Source organism: Lepidochelys kempii, chromosome 13 (genome assembly GCF_965140285.1).
Source record: "Lepidochelys kempii isolate rLepKem1 chromosome 13, rLepKem1.hap1, whole genome shotgun sequence".
NCBI lineage: Eukaryota > Metazoa > Chordata > Testudines > Cheloniidae > Lepidochelys > Lepidochelys kempii.
In genome coordinates this window covers 33,119,253-33,146,364 of record NC_136392.1, presented here as the reverse complement: position 1 = coordinate 33,146,364, position 27,112 = coordinate 33,119,253, and the positions used below count along the sequence as shown (strand labels likewise).

Sequence of the window (27,112 nt, the reverse complement as noted above, 5' to 3'; positions counted from 1 at the left end):
AGATAACCATTTTGACATGTGGGCTGGAAGTTAGGCACCCAGCTCTGACTGAGTTCAAAGGGTATTTAGGCACCTTATTCTTTAACCAACTCAGATTCCCTGCCATAAAACTCTATCTAACTGATCCATAGGTCACCCGCTACCACTGTTAAAGTCAATGGAAGTAACAGAGCTGGAGCCTCATTGGTCTACGGGAGGAGGCTTTTTGTCAGGCTGTTATACATGAAGGTTCCACATCTTTGGAATTCATATCCCCTGTGCTCCAACTTGTCATGAGTTTGTCAACCTTCAGGGCACAAAGCAACTGTCATCTTCTTTGATGCACACAGGGACATATGGGATGGGCTAGGGCTGGGTAGCCATGCTGTGGGACACGGGAGAGAGATTCTGGGAGCTGGGTGTTGGGGGGTGATGGCTCAGTTTCTGTCAGTCCTATGTTGCTGCTGGGTTTTTTGACCCTGTGGTATTTAATTATGGGTTTCATTGTTGAAAAGTACCTTTTGAAAAGATTTTCAAGGCCACCCAGAGATTTGATTGGGTTTTATTTTCTTGTACAGCGGAAAGTATTTAAATGACTAAACAAATAAATAGGGTTTGGCTGGAATAAAATGAGAACCAGCAATAAATATAAATATTCATCTGTGTCTGATTAATTATTATTCTTACACAGAGGTCCCAGTGAACATGAAGAAATGTTTGTGGGAACAATAAATACTGAAGAATATGACACTGGATTATTCCTTCTCTGCAGTTGGGCAAAATAACACTATTTATTCACTCTTTTCTAACAAACTGCTCTCATGACTAGATTTTATTCAGGTTTCTCTCATGATCTAGGGAGCAAAATAACTGCACAACATCACTGGAGCGATGTTAGGCTACAGCAGCTGGGAATCTGGCCCAATGGCTATAGTTGTGCTATGATACTTTTCATACATGTAAAAGTGGCCCATCACTAGTAGTTGAGACAGGGCTGTATTTACATGGTTTGCTACAACATTTCCTTGAGAACAGCTTTTAGAGAGAAGGTGAAGCTAGGGTAGCGTAGTCCCACGAATGCATTAAAAATTGTGTCCTGTCAAGCACGGAAGCAGGCAGGTAAACACTTCTGATAACAATCATTGATTTCAAATCAATATTAGGGAGAGAAGGAAACCACGGGGAATTAACAAAAGCGCAAGGTGTGGTTTGGTGCCCCACTATCACTGAAACTTCCCCTCCCCCCGTGATATAGACACAGGAATCATGAGAACATATCTGTGAATTTGAGTAAGGAAAGTCAAACAGCAGTTTAATGAGTCATTCCCTAAAAAATAAGATAAGATAACACAGGCGCAGCTGTTCCAGCTGTGGTTTAAGGGGATTTATCAAAGGTAACTAAAGTGGCTCTGCTGTGGAGGAACCGCCGTAAATTCCAGATGTGGGCGAGGATGTACATGGGCTGGGCTAAAAGGAGTTCTTATCTAGAGATATTTAAATCCTTCCAATGGACCAGGATTCATTTGTTAAGGATCCTTCCATGCTACTCAGACAAGAAATGGACACCCACTGCTGTCAGTGATTTACCTCATTAAAATTGCCCAGCTTTCTCCAGGTTCGTATGGGCAGGGAGCTGAAACTGACCTCCCCAGTCTCATTACTGTTTGTGAAATAGATACTCCCCAGCTGTTGTGCTCTATTGAAACAGGAACAACAGCTCTTTTATTTTCTTACCTTTAACTGACTTCCTCCAGTTGGACCTGGTTCCTCCGCACTGAGGACTCTAATAACCTCTTTAAAGCTAAATACAATTGATGCTTCCTTTACTCTCATCCTTCCTGATGTGTCAGCTGCCCCAAGCAATATAGACACTTTGCTTGCTGCTCTATCTCTTCGTTGGCTTCCCTGCCACTGCACCCATTAAGCCTCTATCTTCTTCTTTACTTAAATTATCATTTATTATTATTAATAATAATCATCATCATAATCATAATAATTCATGTCTGCAATGATCATACATGTCTGGTCCTAATCCAAAGAGTAATTCTTGTTCAAATGAATAATTTTTTCCATCAAGGATTAATCCTTTTTTTTTTTTTTTTTTGAGTGCCATAAACTCCACGTTTGAAAGATCAGGCTTGAGGCCTCTGACATTGAAGAACTATATCTGAGAGCAGCAATTCTTTAGGGACTGATCCTGCAAATTTTGCCACTCATTTCCTAGCATGAGTGGTCACATTTTATTCTATGGGACTAGGCACTGTAGTAAAGTGGATTGCTGGAATTCTGAAAGGATCCTGTTGGGTTTATGTGCCCAGATCACATTGATTGGTCAGTGCAGAATAATGTGTACAAAAATAGTGAGTATTGACCAAATCTGTTGTGACACATGCCTCGATGAGAAAGAAAGTGAGAACTTTTAAACAAGTTTAAAAAAAAGATGAAATAAATTTATTTTAACTCCAAATTACTTTATCTGACTTTTCTACAGCTGTTTCCCCAAATTGTCATCCAGACGAAGATAAGAACATAAGAGCGGCCATGCTGAGTCAGACCAAAATCCATCTAGCCCAATATTCTGTCTTCCGACAGTGGTCAATGACAGGTGCCCCAGAGGGAGGAACAGAATAGGTAATCATCAAGTAATCCATTCCCTGTTGCCCATTCCCAGCTGCTGGCAAACAGAGGCTAGGGACACAATCCCAGTCCATCCCATCTAATAGACATTGTTGGACCTATCCTCCAGGAACTTATCTTGTTCTTTTTTGAACCCTGTTATAGTGTTGGCCTTCACAACATCCTCTGGCAAGGAGTTCCACAGGTTGACTGTGTGTTGTGTAAAAAAATACTTCCCTTTGTTTGTTTTAAACCTATTGCCTAACAGTAAGCATGACAACTTTTAGGCAGACAGGAATGTTTATCCCCACCCTGCTCCGAAAATGGCAGGGTGTGATCTCAATCTCCAGCCGGGGTGGGAGCTGAAAATAAGTGGAGCTTCCCTGAGCTACACAGCTAATAATTAGGCTCCTTATATCAAAACTGGACATTTAGACAGAGATATTCACAGGTACCGGATGGAGTCAGGCAACCAGGTCTCATTGACTTTCAGTGGGAGTTGGGTGACAAACTCCCTTAGATACCTTTGAAGACTGATTTGCTTCAGTGATGCTAAAAGAAAAGGAGTACTAGTGGCACCTTAGAGACTAACCAATTTATTTGAGCATAAGCTTTTGTGAGCTACAGCTCACTTCGGATGCATGAAGTCTCTAAGGTGTCACTAGTACTCCTTTTCTTTTTGCGAATACAGACTAACATGGCTGCTACTCTGAAACCTGAATTCAGTGATGCTGTAACTGATGGTTTATCTGGACCAGCGGAGAGCATCCTGGAGTGGGAGCCAGGGGCCCTGAGTTACTCCCTCCTCTTTGAAATTAATTCTAGCTCTTTCCTGCCCTGAATCATTTTATATCAGGAAAAGCTGATTTGACAGAATCAAATTGTTCTACAGGAATATACTGATTCTTTCTAAGGTTTCAATGGTAATAAGGTAGGCTTGCTCTGAATCTGCTTCTCTGGTTTCCCACAAGCCTGTCCACCTCCCAAGAATTTCCAAACAGAAATTTCAGGTCCTGCACAGATCTTTGTCTAGTCGTTAAGTTAGGGTAGAAAATTTACCCTGAACTCGTCATTTCTTTCTTGTTAAGGGTTTATGCTGGCTGAATGTCAAACCTATAACAACTCCAACATCTCACCCCATTTGTTGTTATTGTTATTTCTTTGCATCAACGTAATGCATAGAGGCCCTAGTCCGTGACCAGGACCCCATTGTGCTAGGGGGTGTTCTCAAACTGGGGTTCTGGACCCCTCAGGGAGTTGCAAGGTTATTACATGGGGGATCACGAGCTGTCAGCCTCCACCCCAAACCCCGCTTTGCCTCCAGCATTTACAATGGTGTTAAATATATTAAAAAGTATTTTTAATTTATAAGGAAGGTCGCACTCAGAGGCTTGCTGTGTGAAAGGGGTCACCAGTACAAAAGTCTGAAAACCCCTGTGCTAGGTATTGTACAAGTTCAGAACAAAAAATCTTATAATATAAGACAAGAGACAACAGATGGAGACAGAGAGAGAAAATGGGGAGTACAAGGAAGCAACGAGACTTGTTCCATCAGCTGGGCTCTTTGAATTTCTTTTTTAATTATTCATTTGATGGGGAAAAATTGTCTATTTTGTGTTTTATTTCGTGTTTTCATTTTTACTGCTCTTCATTATGATTAGTCCTTGGTCTTCATTGCCGTTCTCTTTATTTTTGTATGTTTCATCTTCTTCATAAGGCTCCTGTCTTCCTGATGAGTGGGTGGGTGTGGGTGGGGCATGGGTGGTGTGGGGGTGCGCATGTTTCTGTGTGTGTTGTAACACTGAACCTCTTTCACCCTTTTTTTTTGTTTTGTTTCACTGTTTTCTTTGTATTTTATGTTTTTTTCAGACTCCAATCATTGTTGGGTTAAGTGGGCAGATGATGGCTAGTGTTGCAGGCCTGTGATGGAGAGGAGTTCTCACTAGATGATCCAGTGGGCCTGTTAGGCCATGAACTCTATGGCTTTATGGTTGTATCATTCATTATTTTTTATGTTTTTTCATCATCCTGGTTTTCTGGGGGGGGTGTTGTTTGTTTCTCTTTTTTTTCTTTCTGGGGTCTGATACCGGCAATCTTGACTTGTCAACCAAGTTGCAAGTTGTAATTTTTGAAAACAAATAAAGAAGAAGAAATAATTTCTACATGCGCCTCTGCCAGTCAGCAGTCGTAGACTCATTTTGATTTAAATGGAGCAAGTACAACAGGGGAACAAAAATGTACATTACACATCTAAGCAACATCAACTGAGTTAAGTTTGCTGGTGGGAATCATATGAAAGCTACTTTCCCCCCCCCATTTCTTTGTTTCTTTCTCTCATGCAGAACATATACTTCTGGGTGGTATCTGCTCCTTTCCTCCATCATTACCCTAACGAGGTGTAAAAGGGAACGAGCATCACACTGCATTTTGATGATGTTTTGAGACACTGTGGATCTTTGCCAAGTCTTAGCGATACTGACTGTTGTCTAACTTGAACTGGGAACTGGAGAAGAACATTTCTGAAGAGGAATTGAAAGAATGTATCCTTATACTAGAATCCTGGAGACAGGAAACCCCACCTCCCCAACAGAGTGAATTCAAGAAGATCCAGGTTATACATATGCAGAAGCTCTGATGTTCAAGAAAAAAAAAACAGGACAGGATTTATTCCTAGATCTTTCTTTTTGATGACTCCAGATTATAAATACTTTTTAAAAAAAATGGCATGATGACTCCAGATTATAAATACTTTTTTAAAAAAATGGCATGAGACCATCATCATTGAGTTCATTCTCCTGAGGTTCCCCAGATCCACCTTCTGTTTTTTTGTGGTATTTCTGGTTATTTATCTGCTAACATTGATAGAAAACTTTCTCATCATCCTTACCACACTAGTGGACTCTGCCCTTCACTGCCCCGTGTATTTCTTCCTCCAGAACTTGTCCTTCATGCACATCTTCAATTTAGTCACTGTACCAAAGATGCTGATGAACCTCGTCTCTAAGAATAAAGACATCTACTGCTCTGGTGACATGACACATACAAATTTCTTCTTCTTTGGCATCACAGAGTCCTTCCTCCTGTCAGCCATGGCATATAACCGCTATGTGGCCAGGTGTGACCCACTGCGCTACACCACCATCATGAACAAGAAATTTTTTAAAAAGCTGGCAGTGATGTCTTGGTTTTCAGGGATTCCCGTGGGAAGTCTGCAAACAACATGGTTGTTTAGTTTCCCATTCTGCAGGTCCAATGAATTAAACCACTTCTTCTGTGATGCACCCACCATTCTAGAGTTCGTCTATGCAGACTCCTACCTTTTTGAGATGTTTGCATTAATTGCCTCCACTATACTTACTTTTCCACCCTTTCTGATTATCCTCTTTTCCTATGTCCATATCATCTCCACCATCCTAAAGATGCCAACAGCCACCGGCAGGCCCAAAATCTTTTCCACCTGCTCCTCTCACCTCATTGTGGTGATTCTATTCTATGGCATGGCCAGTTTCACCTACCTCCCACCCAAATCCATTTACTCCACAAACACCAAAAAGCTGCTCTCTCTTTCCTACACAGTCTTCACACTCATGTTAAATCCCATTATCAATAGCCTGAGGAACAATGAGGTGAAAGGGACCCTCAAGAGAATTTTGAACAAAAGAAATGTGTTTTGATAGGGAAGTGAATATTTTATGTAGTGGAAACTCTGATATTATGACTCCTTGATTATCTGAAATCACCAAATGAACACACTTCTGTTTGTTAAGAATGTCAGCCTTTAAAGAAGGGAGCCGGGATCAGATTCCAACCTCACTTATAGTGACTAACTCCTGATTTATACTTCTGTTACCAAGATCAGAATATGAGGGCTTGTCTAAATGAACAGTTAGTGCACAGCAAGCTGGGATGAAAATGTACCACATGCTACCTGTCCATGTGGACCATGGTTCTGAGCTTTAAAGGTTCCCTAGTGTGTTCTGTTCTACTGTTCTTTGAAACAGGAGTAGGTCAATGCTCCTGGAGAAATTTTAGTGCATGGCAGCAGGGTCCACACTGAAAGTTAATACACAGCGCTGTACATTTTCACCCCAGCTTGACACCCACTAACTGGTTATCTGGACAAGTCCTGACTTCCAGTCTACAATCGTGTCTCTAAACTGCCTAGATGTCGCTTCTTTTCGGGGCTGTATTGAACATGTGCCATACGAAATAATCTCCACTGGTTATATATTGGTTTCTTGGTATGTTTTAAGATGTTGGTTTTGTCTAACAGTAAAAACAGTAAAATATTTCACAGGAAAATTTGTACTGGTTTATCAAAATTTTGAAAATTAAAAAAAAAAGTTAAAAAAATGTATTGCTGAAAAAGTGTGTATATATATATGTATATATGCATATATATAAGGCATTTGACTTAATACCACACAACATTTTGTGGGAGTTGTTGTTCAGGTGTCTTAAATATGTGTACATATATACAGTCAAACGCCTTATATATATATATATATATATATATATATATATATATATATATATATATATATATAAAACCCTTCTGCCAGGCACAGCCAGCAGCAACCAGGGCCAGGTTCAACATCTAGGGGTTCCTTTCTATTGATACAACACAGAACCGGCTCAAGCCCCCACCCAGTAACCTGGTAAAATTACACACTACCCCTGAAAGGCATTACTTCCCCACTTGCAAGCACAGAGTCTGAGTGTAGAAAAGAAACTTTTAATGGCAGGAGGGAAGTAACTCGATGTTAATTTGGGAAAACACCGCAAACAGCATTCATAAACATAAACCCTAAGCAAAAGACCCACCTCCAAATAAGTTGGGCAGTGTCCTTTTCCCTTCAGGTTCTTAAGTCCAGCAACGCAAAAGTCCTTTTAACATGCCTGTCCCTTCTCTGCACTCCACTTGCAGTTGCTGTCCTTGGTCAGTGCAGACCCAGAGTTCATAGGTGCATCTGTAGAGTTCACCTCCCACCCTGGGTGGAAGTAAGGAGGCACCTTACTTGCTCCATGGCCCCTCTTTGCAGCTGCCCTGCTGGCCATTTGCTGCACTTCTCCACCAGCTGCCCACTCGCTGCGTCTCTCTGCCAGCCACGTGCTGTGCTGCCTGGCCGCCTCGCCAGCTGCTCATTCTGCTCACTACCTTACCAGATGTTCATTCACCAGCTGACTGTCAGTCATCTTCTGCTGCCATCTGCCTCTCTGCTGTGACATCTGCACATCAGTCTCATAGTGATGTTCAGCTCTTTGCAGGCTGGGCAGAAACACTCCTCCAACTTAAGTGATTTCAGCTCTCAGTGATTTTCAGCTCTGGTCAGAACATAGTCCCCAACACAAGCGATTTCAGCTCTGATCAAGCATTTAAAATAACAAAGATTCCTAATGAAGCCTACTTAGCTCTTTCTTTAAACAGTGGTGAGGAATAGGTTAAACCAGTTCAGGGAGGACCCTTGGTGCAGCCGCCTAGCTAAGACACCTGTCCCCACCCCTTTTACTTTCACAGGGTCCTAACATTTAAGTCCCTGGCTTAATGAGATTCTTTCAACTGAGGGTGACCCCCTCATTTGGGACAGGTTAAGCACAGTCCTGCTTCCCTGTATTCCTAAAATAATTACAATTCATATGAAATACACATATTTCACTACCGCTGCATTCAGTACTAAGGTGATTTGTAACTCAACATCTGCCAAAGTTGATCACTTTGACACCGCTCTATTTGCTGAATATGTAAGCAGAGCAGGAGCAAACTGTATTTACATAAACACACCCAAAGTCTCTCCTGCTCCCAGCTACCTGTCAAGGAAGCATTCATTCAGACCCTGCTTACATATATATAGATAATTGCTTATGAACATCAACCAGCTATCTAGCTTTGGTCAAACCCACTAGAGCAGAAAGAAGAGAGAGAGAGAATTCTACCAATTGTTTTTAATTTAAACTTAAATTTGGAAAATCTATTCCAGTTCTAGTTTTGACCAAAAAAAAGTAAAGCTTATTGAAAATTTTCCAGTGAAACTTTTTTCAACAGAACATTGGGTTTTCAATTAAACGTTTTCACAAAAAGAGTCTGCTCTATGCAGAAAATTTTGTTTATTTGTAAAAAATTTGGAAATATTTAATCCAAGAACAAGTATATCAAGCTGAAGTCTGAAATATTTAAATTTGGATATGGTTCCTCAGTGCCTTGTGGAAGTTGTAGTTTAATTGCCTCATGGGCCATTTTCCTTGATGGGCTATGCACCTAAGCTGCACCACATCTCCCACGATACACCAATGGGAGGAGGAATCTACAAGAGGGGTGACAAGGAAGATGTAGTCCTGATCAGGAAGTCTGGTCAATAAAGGAGAATGGAAGTGTGAGGCACCTGAACTACAGTTCCCACCAAATTTTGAGTGGTATTAAATGAAAGGCCTTACAGACTATTAAGCATAGCACATCAGCACTATTTCTTCAGCAACAGACCCCCCTCGCCCCCCGCATGCTGAAGCTTGTGACGAACTGGGGGATTTTCTTGTTTTTTCCTGGTTTTCCAATGGTTTGCATGCAGAGGGGGTGGAACTCAGTTCCCCTGGGTGTTACTTGTTAGGGGGCTTATTCCTTCATCCACTTACTTCCCTGGTCCTTCTCGCATGAACAGAGAGCAACAATACCCGAAGTCCAAAGGTGCAAACAATTCAATGTTTATTGGGGTGAACTTCCAGCAAGCATGATTCCAGTTTCCTTCCTTAGTATCCTCCTTCCCAGCTCTGACACCACAGAGCCTTACACCTGTGTCTCTGTTCCCATTCCTGCCCTTAGCCAAACATTATTCCAATTTCCTTACCCCCATTCCCTGGTCCCATTTCCCCCTTTAGCAAAACATGATTCCAATTTCTGCACCCCCATTCCCTGTTCCCATCTCCCACACCCACACACCCATCCCCTCCCACCCACACCCACTCACTTCCTCAGATTATATAGTAAAACTTGAGTTCTGCTTAGCTATACCTTAACCAATCATTTTCCTGAAATTTAACTAACCAATCCTAACATATTGTAACATGATTATGTAACCAATTATATCCCACCACCTTAATTAGTTTACACCCAGCAAAATTAACTATACAGCAGACAGGAACAATCACAGAACCAGACAGAGATTATACAGACAAACAATAGCAAAGTGGGAACTATAATGACAAGACAATACAGAAGTGAGGATTTCACATCCCAGCTACTGATAAGTGAGTTCTTGCCAGACAGGATGCTATCAAACTAAGTTTCCTTTTACATTTTCTAGGCACTTCCCTTTCTCTGGAGGTGATAGGAATACAATCCTGTCCTGATAGTGCCTAACAGCCCAATAGCACCTTATTTCAATATGACTAGTTTGGAATGTGAGGATGTGACTGTTCGCTTCCCAGCTTATGGCTGCCTCTGCTGCTTAGCCAAAGGCCTTAGCCTAAGAACAGGGCCTCAGACTGTCACAGTAAGAGAAGGCCCTTACACGAGCAGACAGTGATTTTGATTCTTTCTTTTATACCTCTAGAACTAGCCAAGTGGTAAGAATACACCTAAATTCTTAAAGTACAGGCCTTTGCAGACAGGCCTGAATATCTATATCCTAACATTACTGGTTTAACGAGGTGATGGGAGAGGGAGTTGGTTGTTACAGGGAACCGGCGAGGGAACTTGGGACCCCGGCCAATGGCCTGGAGAATGGAGACCCCAGCGACTGGTGAACTGGTGACCCAGAGGCCCAGATCAGGAGTCGCAGCTGGTTCTGGCCAGTGGGAGGACAATGGGCTGTGAGGAAATGACCCCGGTGACCTAACCAGCTGGTTCTAGCCAGAAGGGGCCAGAGGACAGAAGAGAGGGGAGGAGGCCCAGGTGAGCCTGTTTACTTGGAGATAAGACAATGGACAGAGGCGGGGCTTGGGGCTGGTGATATCAGAAGCCCAGCTGGGAAGCAGGGGGGCTCTGGGCTGGGGAGAGAGGGCAGGCAGAGCCCACCTGTGGAAATTTGGATGTGCTGTGCTGAGGGACGCCAGGCCTGAGGGCCCTGAGAGTTTCCTAGGCTGTGTTCAAACACTCAATAAACCCTCCTGTTTTACGCCAGCTGAGAGTCACTCCAGTCTAGAGAACAGGGTGGCATCATTCCCTCTGGGAGTGGAGGCCCTTGGGATCCAGAGCAAGTGGACTCCCTGAGGGGGCCCACGGCTAGAAACAGGTGTGCTAAGGCTCGGAGAGGTGCGGCTCCAGGAGGTGGAGGGGCTTAACCCCCGAGAGAGAGTGGACCCCCTATAAGGGCTGTCTCACTGAAGGGGGTTCCCCACACGGACTGCATGGGGCCAAGAATGGGCATGACCTGTGAGTCTGTGAGAAAGCTTTTCTCAGATGTATGCCTTAACAGGCTCTATTATAATTGTCCCCCTTTATGCTGATCCTCATCTCTTACATTCATATCATCTACACCATCCTGGCTCTTACCTTTATATAGAAAATTGATTAGTGGTCCAGTCTTAGAAGGTAACAATAAAATAGTGAGACAGGAGTAGTCAAGCTTGGTTCCCTTTATTAATAAAATTGCCTTTTTTATTTAAGAACAGCACATAACAAGGAGAGACCTGCAATACTCAATCCTTATGGAACCAAAGGCTGCAGCCCAAGGAAGTCTAATCCCAGTCCTGTCTGATCCAATTAATAACCCAAATGTACACTCAATATAATTACTCATAATCTGCTTTCTCTGTTACAGATATTGCAATAGTCAAACTTCCCATACTAACATGAGTAGTACATCTTGCGTTCAGAACACTTGTTCTGTTAAAGAGAATATTGTACTAAACATTAAACAACTCAATGTCTCGTTCTCACTAAATTATTTTTTTCTGCTCTTAATAAAGGTGATACAATTTAGCATTATTACTACAAATTATTTTTAAACATTGCTGGGGGTTTGGGTCACTTGATAATAGGCCTTCACTTACAAATAGGCCCTTTGGTCTAATGGTCAGGAGACAGCAGGCAAAAAGCCTTCCCTGCATGCTTTCCACACTTAATTGTCGTGACTCTCTTCTACAGTAAGGACAGCTTGATCTACTTATGACCCAAGTCCAGCTACTCCCCAGATACCAAAAAGCTGCTGTCTTTCACCTACACTGTCCTCACTCCCATGTTAAACCATATGATCTACAGCCTGAAGAAGAACAACGTGAAGGCCCCCTGAGGAAAACACTGGGCAAGAAAATGCGTTGACCGCAATGGTAGTTGTTTTGATACAGAAGTGAGTATTTCAGCAAACAAGAAGGCTGAAATGAGCCTCTTAGAATCTGTGTTTGACCAGAGTTTATCAACACTAGACCTGAGGTCAGAATTACAAAGGTGGGAGTTTTAAAAGCACCTAAGCTATTCAGCTATCTGCCATTGTAAACAATGAGGTGACTAAATCACTTTGGCAGTTTCGGAAATCTTCCTCAGTGCCTATCTCCTTATTTGGATCCTTTGAAAATCTGGCTGTGGATTGAAAACTTTCTGTTGAAATATTTCCTGGAAGGAAAGAAGTTTTAAAGAAAACAGAAATTTTCTTGGGGAAGAAAAACAGATGAAGTGAGCTGTAGCTCACAAAAGCTTATGCTCAAATAAATTGGTTAGTCTCTAAGGTGCCACAAGTACTCCTCTTCTTTTTGCAGATACAGACTAACATGGCTGCTACTCTGAAACCGGTCATTTTCATCAAATGATATGGGGGTTTTATAGAAAAAATAAAACAAATCAAAAATGGAAACCAAACCCTGATTTTTTTTATCTTTGTGGGCTTTTGGTATTTCTATTAAAATCTGAATTATTTCAAAGAAAATATTTTTCCATACAGGATTTTTTCCCCCTGACCAGCTCTAATTATAACTGGCCTTGGAAGGATTAGATTTTTATTGGTAAATGTTGGCAAATATTGATTTCAATGTACACACACAAAGCAATGAAAAAATATTTCTATCAATAATAACCAGAATTTATAGCGAGGCAAAGTAAGAAAAATGCTGCTTGAGAACTTAATAGTGATCTATTTAAGGATACTGACTTTGTATATTTTGACATGTGATCTTGACAATTTGTTTTAATGATTATAAAACTTTAACTCTTTGAATCTCAATATTTACTGCCATTAAACAACTATTGTCTGACATCCCCCTGTTGCATGAATGCCCCATGATTTCCCGCAACCCTGAAAAGGGTTTGAACAACTCATTTTATTTTTCACATGCATTACTGATTATTATTTCACTTCTGTTTGAAATACCAGCAGTTCAGGATGAGAGCTGATTAGACTGCTCTGGGACCACATCTCCATCCCTCTTCATGGAGAATTTTTAATTTTTTGGTTTTTGCTCTTAGTCGGAATGCAGCCCGATTTTGAAATATCAAACTCCTCCATGAAATGGAATACCTTTCTTTGCCTACATCCATTGAGACTGGTGTTTCTATGAGAATCTAAAATATACGGGCTTGATCACATTCCCATGATCCTTTAATGTATTAACAGCAGCAGGCATGAGACCTGTTATGAAAGTATGATTCTGATTCTTAGAAATGCACATTATCTCATCTGCACTTGATACCCAAGAGTAAAGAAACAAGTGTTCAAGGGAGATTACCCTGACCACAACTCAGTCTGGTGCACTACATCGAAAATTTGGCCTGGGATTTTCAAGGGAAGCTAAGAGGACTAAGTTCCAAATTCCTGTTGAATGTCAGAAGAATTTGAGTGACATCTAATTACCTGTGACATCTTAAAAGAATCCCAGCCACGATCACCATTGTATTGGTTCTTTCCTCTGAAGTAGCTGGTATTGTTGGAGACAGGATGATCGCGTGAACTTTCAACAAGTGTTGGGTGCCTAAATCCACAAGGCCCCTTTTAAAATCACAGTTAAGAACAGTTACAAAACTATTTAGGCCTTATTTCTGCATCATTAATAAAACTCCCTTCTCTTGGCCATTTTCAGATCACATTTAAGGCAGCAACCTAAACCGTGGAAGAAGGAAAAAAAAAGAATTTGAGGCAAAGAAAAACATTGTAGGACTGTTTGACATGTAAATTTCACTCCTAACTTTTCCTCCCTTATAAGTTCATTCAAAAAGAGGAACTTAGTGACAGCTACATTTTGGTGGAAGGCCACATTTTACCAATAGCTCTCCTCAAGGCATCTTTTACCTCCTGGTTCCTCAGGCTGTAGACAATGGGATTGAACATGGGAGTCACCACCGTGTAAAGCAGGGAGAACACCTTATTGAAATCCAGAGACTGGTTTCCTGACGGTGCCACATACATGATGATCAGAGCCCCATAGAACATTGAAACCACAATGAGGTGAGCGGAACAGGTGGAAAAGGCCTTTTTCCTCCCCATGGTCGATGGGATTCTCAGGATGGTCAGGATGACATAGACATAGGACGTGATGGTCAGGACAAATGGGACCATTGATATAGTAAAGGCAGAGATTAGAGCTGTTGTCTCTATCAGGCTGGTGTTGGTACATGGAAGCTTCAACAGAGCTGTTAAATCACAGAAAAAGTGGTTGATCTGACTAGGGCCACAGAAGGGCAACAGAGATGCCATAATTACTGTGAAGGAAGGAGCCACAAAGCCTAATGCCCAAGAAGCAAAGGCCAGCAGAAAGGAAAACCTGGGGCTCATATTGCTTGTATAATGCAGTGGATCACATATTGCCAAGTACCGGTCATAGGACATCCCAGTCAGGAGGAAACACTCAGTAGCACCCAGAGAGCTAAAAACAAACAACTGAAGGAAACAGCCCAGGAGAGAAATGGTCTTGTCACCTGTCGCAAGACTCGCCAGCAGCCTGGGGATGATAGTGGAGACATAGCCAGTTTCCAGGAAGGATAAATTGCTGAGGAAGAAATACATGGGGGTGTGTAGGTGGTGATCCATCCATACGGTCAGAACGAGGAGAAGGTTCCCAGCAACAGTTGCTAGGTAAATGATAAAGAACACCACAAAGAGGGTTATCTGCAGCTCAGGAAGAGTTTCAAATCCTACAAGCAGGAACTCTGTGATGAGTGTGTGGTTTCCCTTCTCTAGTCCAGCCATTGGTTATCTAAAGGGGACTAAAATAGGGTTAATAAAAATTCATAGAATTTAAGGCAAGAAGAGACCAATGTGATCATCTAGTCTGACCTCCTGCATAACACAGGTTAGAGAATTTCCCCAAGTGATTCTTGCATCACGCCCATATCTTATGATTGAATGAGAGCATATCTCTTGGAGAGAGATTCAAATTTTGATTTGGAGACTTCAGACTTGATACCTTTTTTTTATTTTTTGCTGAATTTACAAGCTCAGCTGATAAAAGTAACTGTGTTGACATCATAAAGTTCTGTAAGGTATTTGATTTAGTACTGCATGACATTCTGATTAATTAATTAATTAATTCAAATTAATGCACAATGTCATATATCTATAGGTTGCAAAGTAGGTTGCATATACAGGATTGAGGACTGTGCCATCAAAAGCAGTTACTCTGAAAAGGGCTTGGGTGTTACAGTGGATAACCAACCGAATTTGAGATCCCAGTGTGACAATGTGGCTAAGAGAGTTAATCAATCTCTGGATGTATATAAAAGGAATATTGAGTAGGAATAGAGAGGTGGTATTGCATACATATACATAATTAGCGTGACCATGACTGGAATACTGTTTCCACTTCTGGTGGCCACACTTTAAAAAGGACCTTGAAAAATTGGGAAGTGTTAAAAAAAGAGCTGTGAGAATGATCATAGGTTTGAAAAATCTGCTTTACAGTGAAGGACTCAAGAAGCTCACTCTATTTAGCTTACACAAGAGAATGTTAACAAGCAACTTGATCACAGTCTGTATGTTCCAAAACAAGGAGAAGAGTTCTGACTGTAGAAATCTGTTTGATCTAGCAGATAAAGGCATATCAGAATTCAGTGGTTAGAACCTGAAGCTAGATAAATTCAGATTTGAAATAAGGGCACACATTTTTTTAAAAAATGAGAACAAATATCACTGGAACAACTTACCCAGGGACGTGGTGGATTTTTGTCTTTAAAACAAGATTGGATGTCTCTTTCAAATGTTCAGATTCAACTAGAAGTTTTGTGCTGGATTCAGATCAGGTAAAGGTCCTCCAAGTGTCACAGCTATATGCAAGGTGGAACAGATTGTCTAGAATAAGAAGTTAGCACATATCAAAAGGGACCATTCAAGGTAAAGTAGCCCATTAGCCCTTCTGCAGTCATATGGCAAAAACAGTGGGTTAGTGGGTTGCATATTGTGGTAAGAAGCCAAGCCATAAATCCAGTGACTCTGTTCAGTCCAGGATTTTTAGTGTCGAGCAGAGTTATGAATTTAAGCTTCCAGGCTCATCTTTCGAAAGTGTGGTGGGCAGATACTCCACCAGAGAAGTAGATCACATCATGGAATGGGCCACCCAAATACCCCAAGACATCCTGCTTCAATACGGAAATAAACCCCACTCTGACTGCACACCCATTGTCACCGACCCCTCCGTGCTGGAATCCATACAGGGTATCATCAAACAACTACAACCTATACTCGATGGGGACCCGATCCTGAAATAAATCTTTCCTGAATTCCCACTTCTGGCCTTCATGCAACTCCCCCCGACCTCTCCAAGCTCATCATCAGAAGCAAGTTCCCCACACAGACCAGGACACACCAACTCAAAGCAGCAACAGACCGTGCCATAACAGATGCAAAACCTGCAGACATATCTCCACTGCTACAATGATCAACACTCCCCACAACACACCTTTCAAGATCCATGCATCCTACACATGCCTTTCACAACATGTGGTGTACCTCATCCCATGCACTAAGTACCCCAATAACAGCTATGTGGGTGAAATCGACAGTCAATACACACTCAAATAAACTCACACAGGAAAATGATAAAAAAGACAAAAACACGATGTCACATGTGGGTGAACACTTTTCACAGAGCCATCACTCTATATCTGACCTATCATCCTATTCCTCCAAGGAAACCTGCACAACGCTTCCAGAAGATAAGCCTGGGACTTTAAATTCATAGCTTTGCTAAACCCTAAATATCCTGGACTGAACAGAGACCATGGATTTATGGCTTATTACAAAGATGTGTAACCCACTAACCCTTCTTTTTGTCCGGTGACTGCACAGGTGTTAATGGGCCACTCTACCTTGAATGGTCCCATACAATATGTGCTATCTACTTATACTAAACAATCTGTTTCACCTTGTATTTTGCGGTGATCCTTGAAGTACCTTTCCCAGACTTGAAAAAGAGCTCTGTGGGGCTTGAAAGCTTGTCTCTCTCACCAACAGAAGTTGGTACAATAAAAGATATTACCTTGCCCACCTTGTCACTATGAAACCCAGATGGACCTGCAGGCTGATATGTTATTGGTACACAGGGCAGTGTGGCTGCATCCCCATCACCAAGAGTGGAAGACCGGCAAGAAGATTCCATCCCAAGACACGAAAGGGGCAAGAAGTGGGTGCTCAGAGAGACCAGAAAAGGGGAAAGGGGGCAGCTGCCTGTCACCATATCACTGACAAACACTGATTAATTCATTCTCCACACGTGTGACAGTGTGGCAAAATGGGCAATGATTTTTCTCTCTTTTTCATAGACAGGGAACTGAGACGTAAGTTGGGGAAGTTATAGGGCCTATGGAAATTTGGGGAAGTTCTCTGGCCTGTGTTATACAGGAGGTCAGACTAGATTATCACAATGGTCCCTTCTGGCCTTGGAGTCTATGAAGCTACGATTCTATAAGATATTTTACCCAGGAATGAAAAGTTACTACTCAAGTGTCCTATTGGCTGTTATTTTCAAAGGGACACGCTATAACTTTCAGTGGGAGCCAGAAACTTAAGCTCCGTTGAAAAAAAACTCAGCCATGATGAATAAGAATTGTGATGGAGAATAGCACTGAAAATAGTCCCATGGCATTCCATCAATTAATAAGATGTCTTCTTCTGGAATATTGTGTTCTGTTACTGATCTCCCCATCTCAAAATGGGATACAGCAGAAATAGAGGGAGTTCAGATCTGGACAGGAAAAAAAAGGTTTGAAAGAATGAAAAATATCTTTGTTGAGAAGATAGATGGAAACAAAAGGGCTGTTAAGTAGAGCTAGCTGGGAAGATATTTTCTATCCTATGTACAATTTTGATGAAAATGATGAAAAAAACCAACCCATAAAATATTATTGAAATGTTTGCAGTTTTCATTAAAAAAACCACCACCACCACCACCACCACCACCCCCAATTTGGGGGTACAGGGAGGTTGGTTGTCAAAAACAAACAAGTAAACAAACTTACCACTTTTTGGATTTTCTTTTTTTCAGCAAAAACACTTTTTTTATTAAAGCAATTTATTTTGGTGAAATTTCTGTTTCCTCAAAAATCTATTTCCCATCAAAAGAAATTTTTGAAAAGAAAAGAAAAGAATATCAATTTGGACTAAACAAAAAACAAAAAAAGAGAAAAAATTACCTGTTGTGAAAGCTGACACTTCATCTGTTCTGTCTTGAACAGTAATCAGACACATTCCATTGGCAACATCTCTCTCTCTCATATAAAACACAGCCTCCATCCATCCGACATGTACCCAGCCATGTCTAAGACAAGCACCATTATATCAGACAGAACAAGGTAAATCCTCAGAATGGTCCACTGACAACATTCATTCCCTTGGCTTTTTATTGTTTATTTCAGATCACGAAGACCCAGGGAATTCTTCCTCTCTCTCTCTGTCTCCTCCTACTTCCCACTCCCTCCTGTTTCATGGATTTTACAAATATTTTGGCATGTGCTACCAAAGGGATCTATTAACATGTTTATGTAGCTTTGATCATAGGCAATTTCACTCCTGTCACTGTGACCCCAGAGGAGACAATCTGGCTATTTAATCTCATGTGGTAAATGAGATCTCTTCTGATCAAGTCACTTTTATCTTTCTTTTAAACTTTGAAGCAGAGTCATCTAGAGATTGGGTTATTTTCAAAGTTTATGGCCAAATTCTCTAGCAGTATCTGAAGTCGGCCTTTAGTTGTGTGCAGTTAGTGACATGATCTCGAAAAAAAAATCCCATAACATATCAGCATGGCTTTTGTATATTGTAGGCAGACAGGGTGGAATATTTAAGTTTGAGGAATAGACTCCAAGCTATCCAATTCCTATCCCTTACCCTCTGCTTCCCCCAAGGGCATTTAGGGAAGTATCATCCACTTTCCCTTCCCCCCAACTCAAGAAAGAGCCAAACCCTTGGAGCCCGACAGACCCAAACAGCAATCCAAACAAAGCAGCAGCCAAATTGCACTAGGTACAGTCTACCCGGTGACCACAGTCTACTTGGTGACACACATGTGCAGAGCTTATTTCGTGGGTGGAGTTCAGAAGAGTATCACCCATACTTTTTTTCCAGGATCTACCTATGTTCCCACTCACCCACTGTTTTTTTCTGCCAGATAGTGGCACTACAGAGGAACCTGAGGCATGTCAACAGCAAGTGTTCCATGGACCACCAATGAATCACAGCCCATAGTTTGGTTAAATGTTGTATCTACCTGGTTTTTGTTTGGTTGTCTGGTTGGTATTTGCAGTATTCAACCAGCTTCTGTCATGAGCACCAACCTAAGGAGCAATGAAACAGCCACCTTGATTACAAACATGTGGTCTTTCCTAGCAGGAAAACCAAGATGTGGGCAGCTCAAAAAGGCACAATTAAGAGGTGTCATGGTTACGGTGCTAATTGCACCTCCAACCACTGTGTGGTCTCTCCGAGTGTACTGGCTCACGTGCTTGGTATCTTGCCCATGGAATCTTATGATTCTTCTACTCTTGGACCAGGACCTGGGTACAACCCCTCATCTAATGCCAACCTCTTATTACTGAATAGGTTCAACTAGACACTTGTATTTCCTCCCTTTGGGGGCTTATGACCACTGATATGGTGATAAACAGCCTTCTGAAAACAAGTTCAGTTACTAGCAAACAGAACAAAGCTTTAGATGAAATCATTTCAAAACAACAACCAGTCCACATGCATGTTTTGACTCCTCTAATCTTACATTTCACTAAAGCTAAGTCCAATGGTATTTCCACTTAAGTTACAGGAATAGAACAGAACCATCTTACCTTCTCTTAGGAAGCCAAGAAACTTTTGGTCCTAGTTTGTCTTCCAGAGAATGACTCCTCCTAGTCTGTCTTTCAGAAAAGCTAGGTTTTTAAAAAAGAAACCACCCTCACTATGTCTCTCTGGCCACCAATTAATGTACAATATCGTTCAATGATCTGTGTTACAGGCCTGAGCTGTGAAATCTTCTTTCTTCTGTCCCAGACCGGTTTCTCACAGCCGGCCAGGCAAATGTGCTAAGATGCTGCTCCCAGATGGTTGCTCAGTTGTTTGGTAGTTAGACTCATTCAGCCTTAATGGCTCACAATCATTGCTCTAGCAACTGGTGGGGGAAGATGTGCTGTAACTGTGTCCTCCCCTGGCATTTCAATATGACGTGTGAAATCGAGTACATAAACCATATTTTAGGGTAGAGATCAAGGTTCACCACTGAGTGCCCCCACTTTTGTCATAACAGGTTTTGCACATTTTGATTTATTTTCTGTGTTTCTGTTGCACATTTGCCTAAAAGACCAGATCATAGAATCAGAGAAATGTTGGGCTGGAAGGTACCTCGAGAAGTCGTCAAGTCCAGCCAATGTGTTGAGGCCGGACCGAGTAAGCATAGACCATCCCTGACAGGTTTGCCCAACCTGTTCCTAAAATCCTCCAATGATGGGGATTCCACAACCCCCCTTGGGAGCCTGTTCCAGAGCTAGAATCATAGAATTATAGAATATCAGGGTTGGAAGGGACCTCAGGAGGTCATCTAGTCCAACCCTCTGCTCAAAGCAGGACCGATCCCCAATTAAATCATCCCAGCCAGGGCTTTGTCAAGCCTGACCTTAAAAACTTCTAAGGAAGGAGATTCCACCACCTCCCTAGGTAACGCATTCCAGTGCTTCACCACCCCCCAAGTGAAAAAGTTTTTCCTAATATCCAATCTAAACCTCCCCCACTGCAACTTGAGACCATTACTCCTTGTTCTGTCTTCAGCTACCACTGAGAACAGTCTAGAGCCATCCTCTTTGGAACCCCCTTTCAGGTAGTTGAAAGCAGCTATCAAATCCCCCCTCATTCTTCTCTTCCGCAGACTAAACATCCCCAGTTCCCTCAGCCTCTCCTCATAAGTCATGTGTTCTAGACCCCTAATCATTTTTGTTGCCCTCCGCTGGACTCTTTCCAATTTTTCCACATCCTTGTAGTGTGGGGCCCAAAACTGGATACAGTCTCCAGATGAGGCCTCACCAATGTCAGATAGAGGGGAATGATCATGTCTCTCGATCTGCTGGCAATGCCTCTACTTATACATCCCAAAATACCCTGAGAGTTAAAAAGGTTTTCCTAATATCTCCCTGGCTGCAGACTAAGCCCATTCTTGTCCTCCTTTCAGTGTATATTGAGAACAATTGATCACCTTCCTCTTTATAACAACCTTTAACATATGTGTACACTATTATCAGGTCCCCCCTCAGTCTTCTTTTCTCAATACTAAACATGCCCAGTTGTTTTACCCTTTCCTAACAGGTCAGGTTTTCTAAACCTTTGATCACTTTTGTTGCTCTCCACTAGACTTGCTCCAGTGTGTCCAATCTGGCGCGCAGAATGGATACAGCACTCCAGCTCTTCTAGTAGACATTGCTAATGCTGCTTCATTCAATGAAAACAAGAGGTGATTGTGCTCTAACAATGTAGTGAATACTTGGAGCTGGGGGAAATTTACCCTTGTAAAGACGACCAGAATCACACAAAGCTCATGTCCCTCTTAAGTCTTCAAAATATAATTCTGAAAATAGCACAATTTAGGGAATCTGTCTATGTACAGCTTATGAACTCTGGTGGATGTTATGAAATTCTTGAATCATGGAATGCCTCAGTGGCTGTGGAGTCAACCATCTGCTCTCAGGATTGTAGCACATCCTTTCCGGACAGGGTACAAGGGTGGGTCATTAGATCGTAATGCTCACCTATTCAGATGGAACCACATTAGGAAAATGGGATGGCTGAAGCCTAGGGAAACCAGTTCAGCCAAGGTTGTCTACACTACATCCTATGTTGGCAAAACTTATGTTGCTCAGGGGTGTGAATATTCCACCCATCCCCCAAGCGACATAAGTTACACCAACATAAGCGCTTGTCTGCACAGCACTATGTCAGAGGGAGAGCTTCTCCTGCCGACACAGCTTATGCTGCTCACGGAGGGGGTTTTATGCTGACCAGAGAGCTCTCTCTGGTTGGCACAGAGCATCTTCACCACATGTGCCCTGCAGTGAGGCAGCTGTACTGGTGCAGTGCGGTACATATAGATATGGCCCAAGTTTCTCTGCAGAGCTCTGGAGAGTGGAAAATGCCCCGCAGCAGAACAAAGAAACCCAGGCAGTGGTGTTAGCCTTTAGAAACAGCAGAGGCTCAGTGAGTCAAAAGGAGACACCCAGAAAACGTTGGGAAGGAGAGAGGATGAGACAGGCTTGCTTCCGTAGCAGGGGGTTCTTGTTTAACTGTGGGACCACTGACGGAGAAGGAAGCTAGCTGACGTAGAGAGAGAGAGACTCTATGATTCAGAGACGAAGACATGTGGACGTGGGGTGGATCCAGGACACCCCAAAGGACTCTGTCATAAGCCTAGAGAATGCTCCAGAATAATGAGGAAACTGAGGCAAGGAAATGCATGTTGGTGTGTTTATTATTTCTGCCTAGATCTACATATTTTCTGTGATACGTAAAGAGTTCAAGAACTCTATGCAGAGCCTGTCTGTGTGTCTGTTTGTGTCACTGTCACATGCTTCATAAGAGCTGTTGTGTGAGAATGACACACTCTTGGTCTGAGGTGCTCAGGTTTCTTAATTCAGATCTTTATTTGAACCAAAAGCACACCTTGTGATGACAGTTCCGGTTAGAGTGAGAAACAACAGATGTACAGAAAAAGATGGGCCTCAGTCACCTTCTCCTGGGTGGGTCACAATGACATTCTCCTACCATACTCTCCCAACCCCCGTACATTCTAATACAGAGATACCCATCCATGACATTGCGGGGAAACACCCAGACCCATAAGAGGTTCTACCACCGCCTGCCTTGTAACTTTCCAGAAGTCACATCTTCTAATTTACATATTCATTAGCTCTTATCCAATCAACATGAAGTATTATGTGTCTTGTCCAACTCATACAATATGCATGTGTAAGCTTCAGGTTGAATAATGTTTGCTGTCCACACTATTTTCGTGTTGTTATTTCTCTTTTCTAATGGGCTTATTACCCCTATTCGTGCACCAGTCAAGTGTACTTGGCCAGGCCGTTTTACCCTTTACTCTATATAGGGGTTTTCCTATTTTTCCTTAAGCAAGTTTTGGCAGTTTGTTCTGGCCTCTTCTCTATATTCTCTTCTCCGTACATATCACCCTTGTCCTACACAGTGGCTTAAAAATGTCATTTAAGCAAGTTTACATAAAAACAAGTCGGAAAAGCAACACCCATGCCAAACAAAGGCTAGGTCAAAAGGCAGCCAGGGCAGAATAAGTATCATTGTGGTCTGTCCAAATTTATATCATTAGATATGATCATCAAGACACTTCCCAGCAGAGTTAAACCATAAACCCAGGGTGTCTACACCATGGGGAGTTCTGGAAGAGGATGTACTTAGGCTACAGGGGAGGCTGAAGGGGTTAATTTTGCTCGTGGTGGGGCTCCAGGACAGTTGGGATATGGAGTCCCATTTCAGTAAAGCGGTAACAGACAGACCTCCTGTGCCCAGGACATGCGCTTGAGGTGCCCTGGTAGAGACCGTTCCGCAGCCTGCTCAGATTTCAGGAAATGTAAAGCAGACAGGTCCAGTGGATTGGGACCCAACACAGCAGCCTGGAGAATTTCTCCTGGAGGTCATTTTACTGGGGCTGTGTGTGTGCCAGGCATTCTCAGTTAACCAGATTGTAATTCCTTGGTGTCTCTGAAATCATAAACCTCCTGGGTCTCTCTACATACATAGAAACATCCAGGTTACTCTAGATGTGAATTTCGGATAGCTACATCATAGAAGAAGAAAAATGAACAAAAACAATATCTCATCTTCTCTCTTTTTCTTTCATACCCACCCACATCCACACACTTGCACACTTTTCAGGTAACCTTTGAGTTAGAAAACCATTGGTGAAGCAGAATCATTTGCATTCAAGAATCTAAGACATTGTTGGAGTGTTTAACATTAGAATTTCTCTGCTGAATTTTCTTCCCTTGTGATTTCACTTGAAAATGTGGGCACAGAACTTAGCTACATCTTGGGAGGAAGCCAGATTTTATGGATGACCCTGCCCAAGGCATCTTTCATGTCTTTGTTCCTCAGGCTGTAGACAATGGGGTTGAACATGGGAGTCACCACCATGTAGCGCAGGGAGAACATTTTGTTGAAATCCAGAGACTGGTTTCCTGACAGCGCCACATACATGATGATCAGATCCCCATAGAACGTTGAGACAACAATGAGGTGAGAGGAACAGGTGGGAAAGGCTTTTTTCCTCCCAGCAATGGATGGGATTCTCAGGATGGTCAAGATGACATAGACATAGGATGCGATGGTCAGGATGCTAAGATCAGGGATGTTACCTTAATGATGCTGGTGTCTTCACAGGAAAGTCTCAATACTGCTGTTAAATCACAAAATAAATGGTTAATTTCACCCAGGCTGCAAAATGCCAGCATAGATGTCGTAATTACTGTGAAGGAAGGAGCCACAAATCCACATGTCCAAGAAACAGTTGCCAACAGAAGGCAAGTCCTGGGGCTCATCAGAGTTACATAATGTAATGGTCTGCATATTGCCAAGTATCAGCCAAGGACATCCCTGTGAGGAGGAAACATTCAGTAGTCCCCAGGAAACTAAAAACATACAATTGGAGGCAACAACCTGGTAGAGAGATGGTCTTGTCCAGAAAACTCACCAGCAGCCTGGGATGACATTGGACACATAGCCGGTTTCCAGGAAGGACAAGTTGCTGAGGACGAAGTACATGGGAGTGTGGAGATAATGGTCAGTCCAAACTATGAGAATGAGGAGGATGTTCCTAGCAATGGTTGCCAGGTAGATAATGAAAAACATCACAGAGTGTGTTATCTGCAGCTTTGGACGGGTCTCAGATCCAACCAGCAGAAATGCTGTGACAGTGGTTTGGTTCACCTTCTCTAGCCCTGCCATTGGTTGTCTAGAGAAAAACAATGTTGTGTTGTAAAAAAATTAAGTACTATGGAAAACAGACACAATCACATGCACACTGCAGAGAGTAGGATTAGAATCCTGGCCCTTTAGCTCCAAGATTACAGATTTCTACCAACTGAACTAAAAGCAACCGTCACAAGTCAGAAATCAGGTAATCCTTGATCCCTCCAAACTCAGTTCTCTTCCTAACATACTATCCCCAATCACCTGTGAAGTGTCTGTCCAACTGGACTTTTAATCTCCAGCCATAAAAGCTGCCCCCACATTTATTCTACTATCTCACCTGCTCTTAAACCTTTTCATTCCAACATTTCCATAATCTTATGAACACATTGGAAAGCTCAAAAGTACTTTACTGTTTGTGATGCCAATATGATCTAGTGGTTCTGTCTATCAAGGTGTTTACATGAAACCAACAGTGTAACGAGTGCTTCACAAACACTAATTCTTTTAACCTCACAACACCAACTTGAAGTAAGGGAATATTGTCATCTTAAATTCATCTATTAGGAACTGAGGCGCAGAGAGATCAGCAGTCTTACACCTTGTGTCATTGTTTACACCTTTGTAAAACACTATCAGATCAGAACAAACAGGCTAGCTTCTCAGCTGGCATAACCAGGAGATGTCATCTCCAGATAGTGGGCTGGCCTGTAATGTTTTGTACAGATGTAAATAGGTTAGAGAAAGGTAGATGGGGAATTGCTGAGAATTATTTTGGATATTGGCAGAGCCAGGAATTGAACACATATATCCAATGATTGAGTAGTGGGCTATCCTTTCTGAACAGTGAAAGGCATACATTTCTGTTGACTTCCCGGCTATGCTGCTCATTCCTTGGCTGAGGAGCTGGTGTACACCTGAGGAATGCCATACATGAAGCAGAATGGGCACACAAGACACAGAAATGCAACTCCCATGAGGCATGACGGTGGCACTTCCAAATGAGATTTCTTCAGTTTTGGACCACAAATGGCTGAAAAATCCAAGCTTTTCCACTTTTACAGGTTTGGTTTTTTGGACAAAGAAGTTGACATTTGACATTTTTTGTGGGATAAAAAAAAGTTTAATTGAAAATTCAACTTTCTATCGAAAGCCAGTTTTGGTGGAAAATTTTCAACCTGCCCTCCTCTTAGCTTTGAAAACGTTAGTGCCTGTTTTTTTTTAATCTCACTTATATCAGTGTAAAGCATGACTAACTGTTAAATGCAATGGGCCTGATCATCAACTCACTCACCCAGGTGAGAAACCCCACAAACGTTTCTTCAAGAGCACCAATGTTGTCCTAGCCCAAAAGTTTGTGAGTGTTGTGGCAAGATGGCCAATTTTAGTCTGGTGAGTCCTGAGTTTTTCTTGGCAGGGAGCTAAGATGCCACCCTTTGACCCTGCTCTTGGGTGCCGAGGGCCCCGCTACTAGCCCGGGAAGGTGGTAGAGGAGGGAAGCTGGGGAGGGGTCTGGGTTTGTTCCTCACTCTGAGTCCCAGCTCCTCTCAACCCCTGTGAGTTTCTTACCCTTGTCCCCCTGAGGTGGGGTTACCCTCAGTCCTTAGACGCTGGGGGGAAGGGAGTCTCCCTGTCCTGCTGGGCAGGATCTCCCTTACTCCAATTCTCAGGTCTTTCAAATCTCTCAACACCCCTCTAAGCTCCAGACCTTTCTCCTTCCTCCTTCTCCCCTGTCTGCCTGACACAGGGGGTTTTATTAGGTTCCTAACAGGACCTTAATTGACTACAGGTGCTCCAATTAATCTGCAGCCACTTTCCCCAGTCTACAGGGAACCAAGCCTTAATTAGCCTTGAGCTTATATATTTCCCCTTTAGCACTCTTCCAGTGCTCCCTGACCTTCCTGTATCACAGTGTCTAAACATTTACAACTGTGCATGTTGATCCAGATTAATTGTTGTTAAAAGGAACACGAACTCTTGTCTTGAGAAATCACCTTTGTGTGACTGTGAACCATGTGTCATTAAATCATTGTCATTAGATATACAATAAATCCATTCCTAATTTTCTCTTGCTTGTCTTTTTGAGTGCAGATTGGAAACAGGTGAAACACAATCAATTTACACTAACAAAAAGAATTAAAATGTTACCTGAAGAAGAAGTTTGTATGATATTCCTTCTGACATGAAACCTTCTGTTAGCA

General features: G+C 42.3%; 2 protein-coding genes across 2 annotated transcripts; one reads left to right on the top strand and one right to left on the bottom strand.

Annotated features, from left to right (window-relative positions):
- Positions 1–2,376: 2,376 nt before the first annotated feature.
- LOC140897199 (olfactory receptor 10A2-like) lies at positions 2,377–6,269 on the top strand. The gene is made up of 2 exons (XM_073309595.2): positions 2,377–2,388; positions 5,334–6,269. The coding sequence occupies exons 1-2, from the start codon at positions 2,377–2,379 to the stop codon at positions 6,267–6,269; spliced, it is 948 nt and encodes a 315-aa protein (XP_073165696.2).
- Positions 6,270–13,748: 7,479 nt separating this feature from the next.
- Positions 13,749–14,702, bottom strand: LOC140897196 (olfactory receptor 6C74). Its single transcript, XM_073309591.1, has one exon. It carries the CDS (start codon positions 14,700–14,702, stop codon positions 13,749–13,751), a length of 954 nt encoding a protein of 317 aa, XP_073165692.1.
- Positions 14,703–27,112: the final 12,410 nt, after the last annotated feature.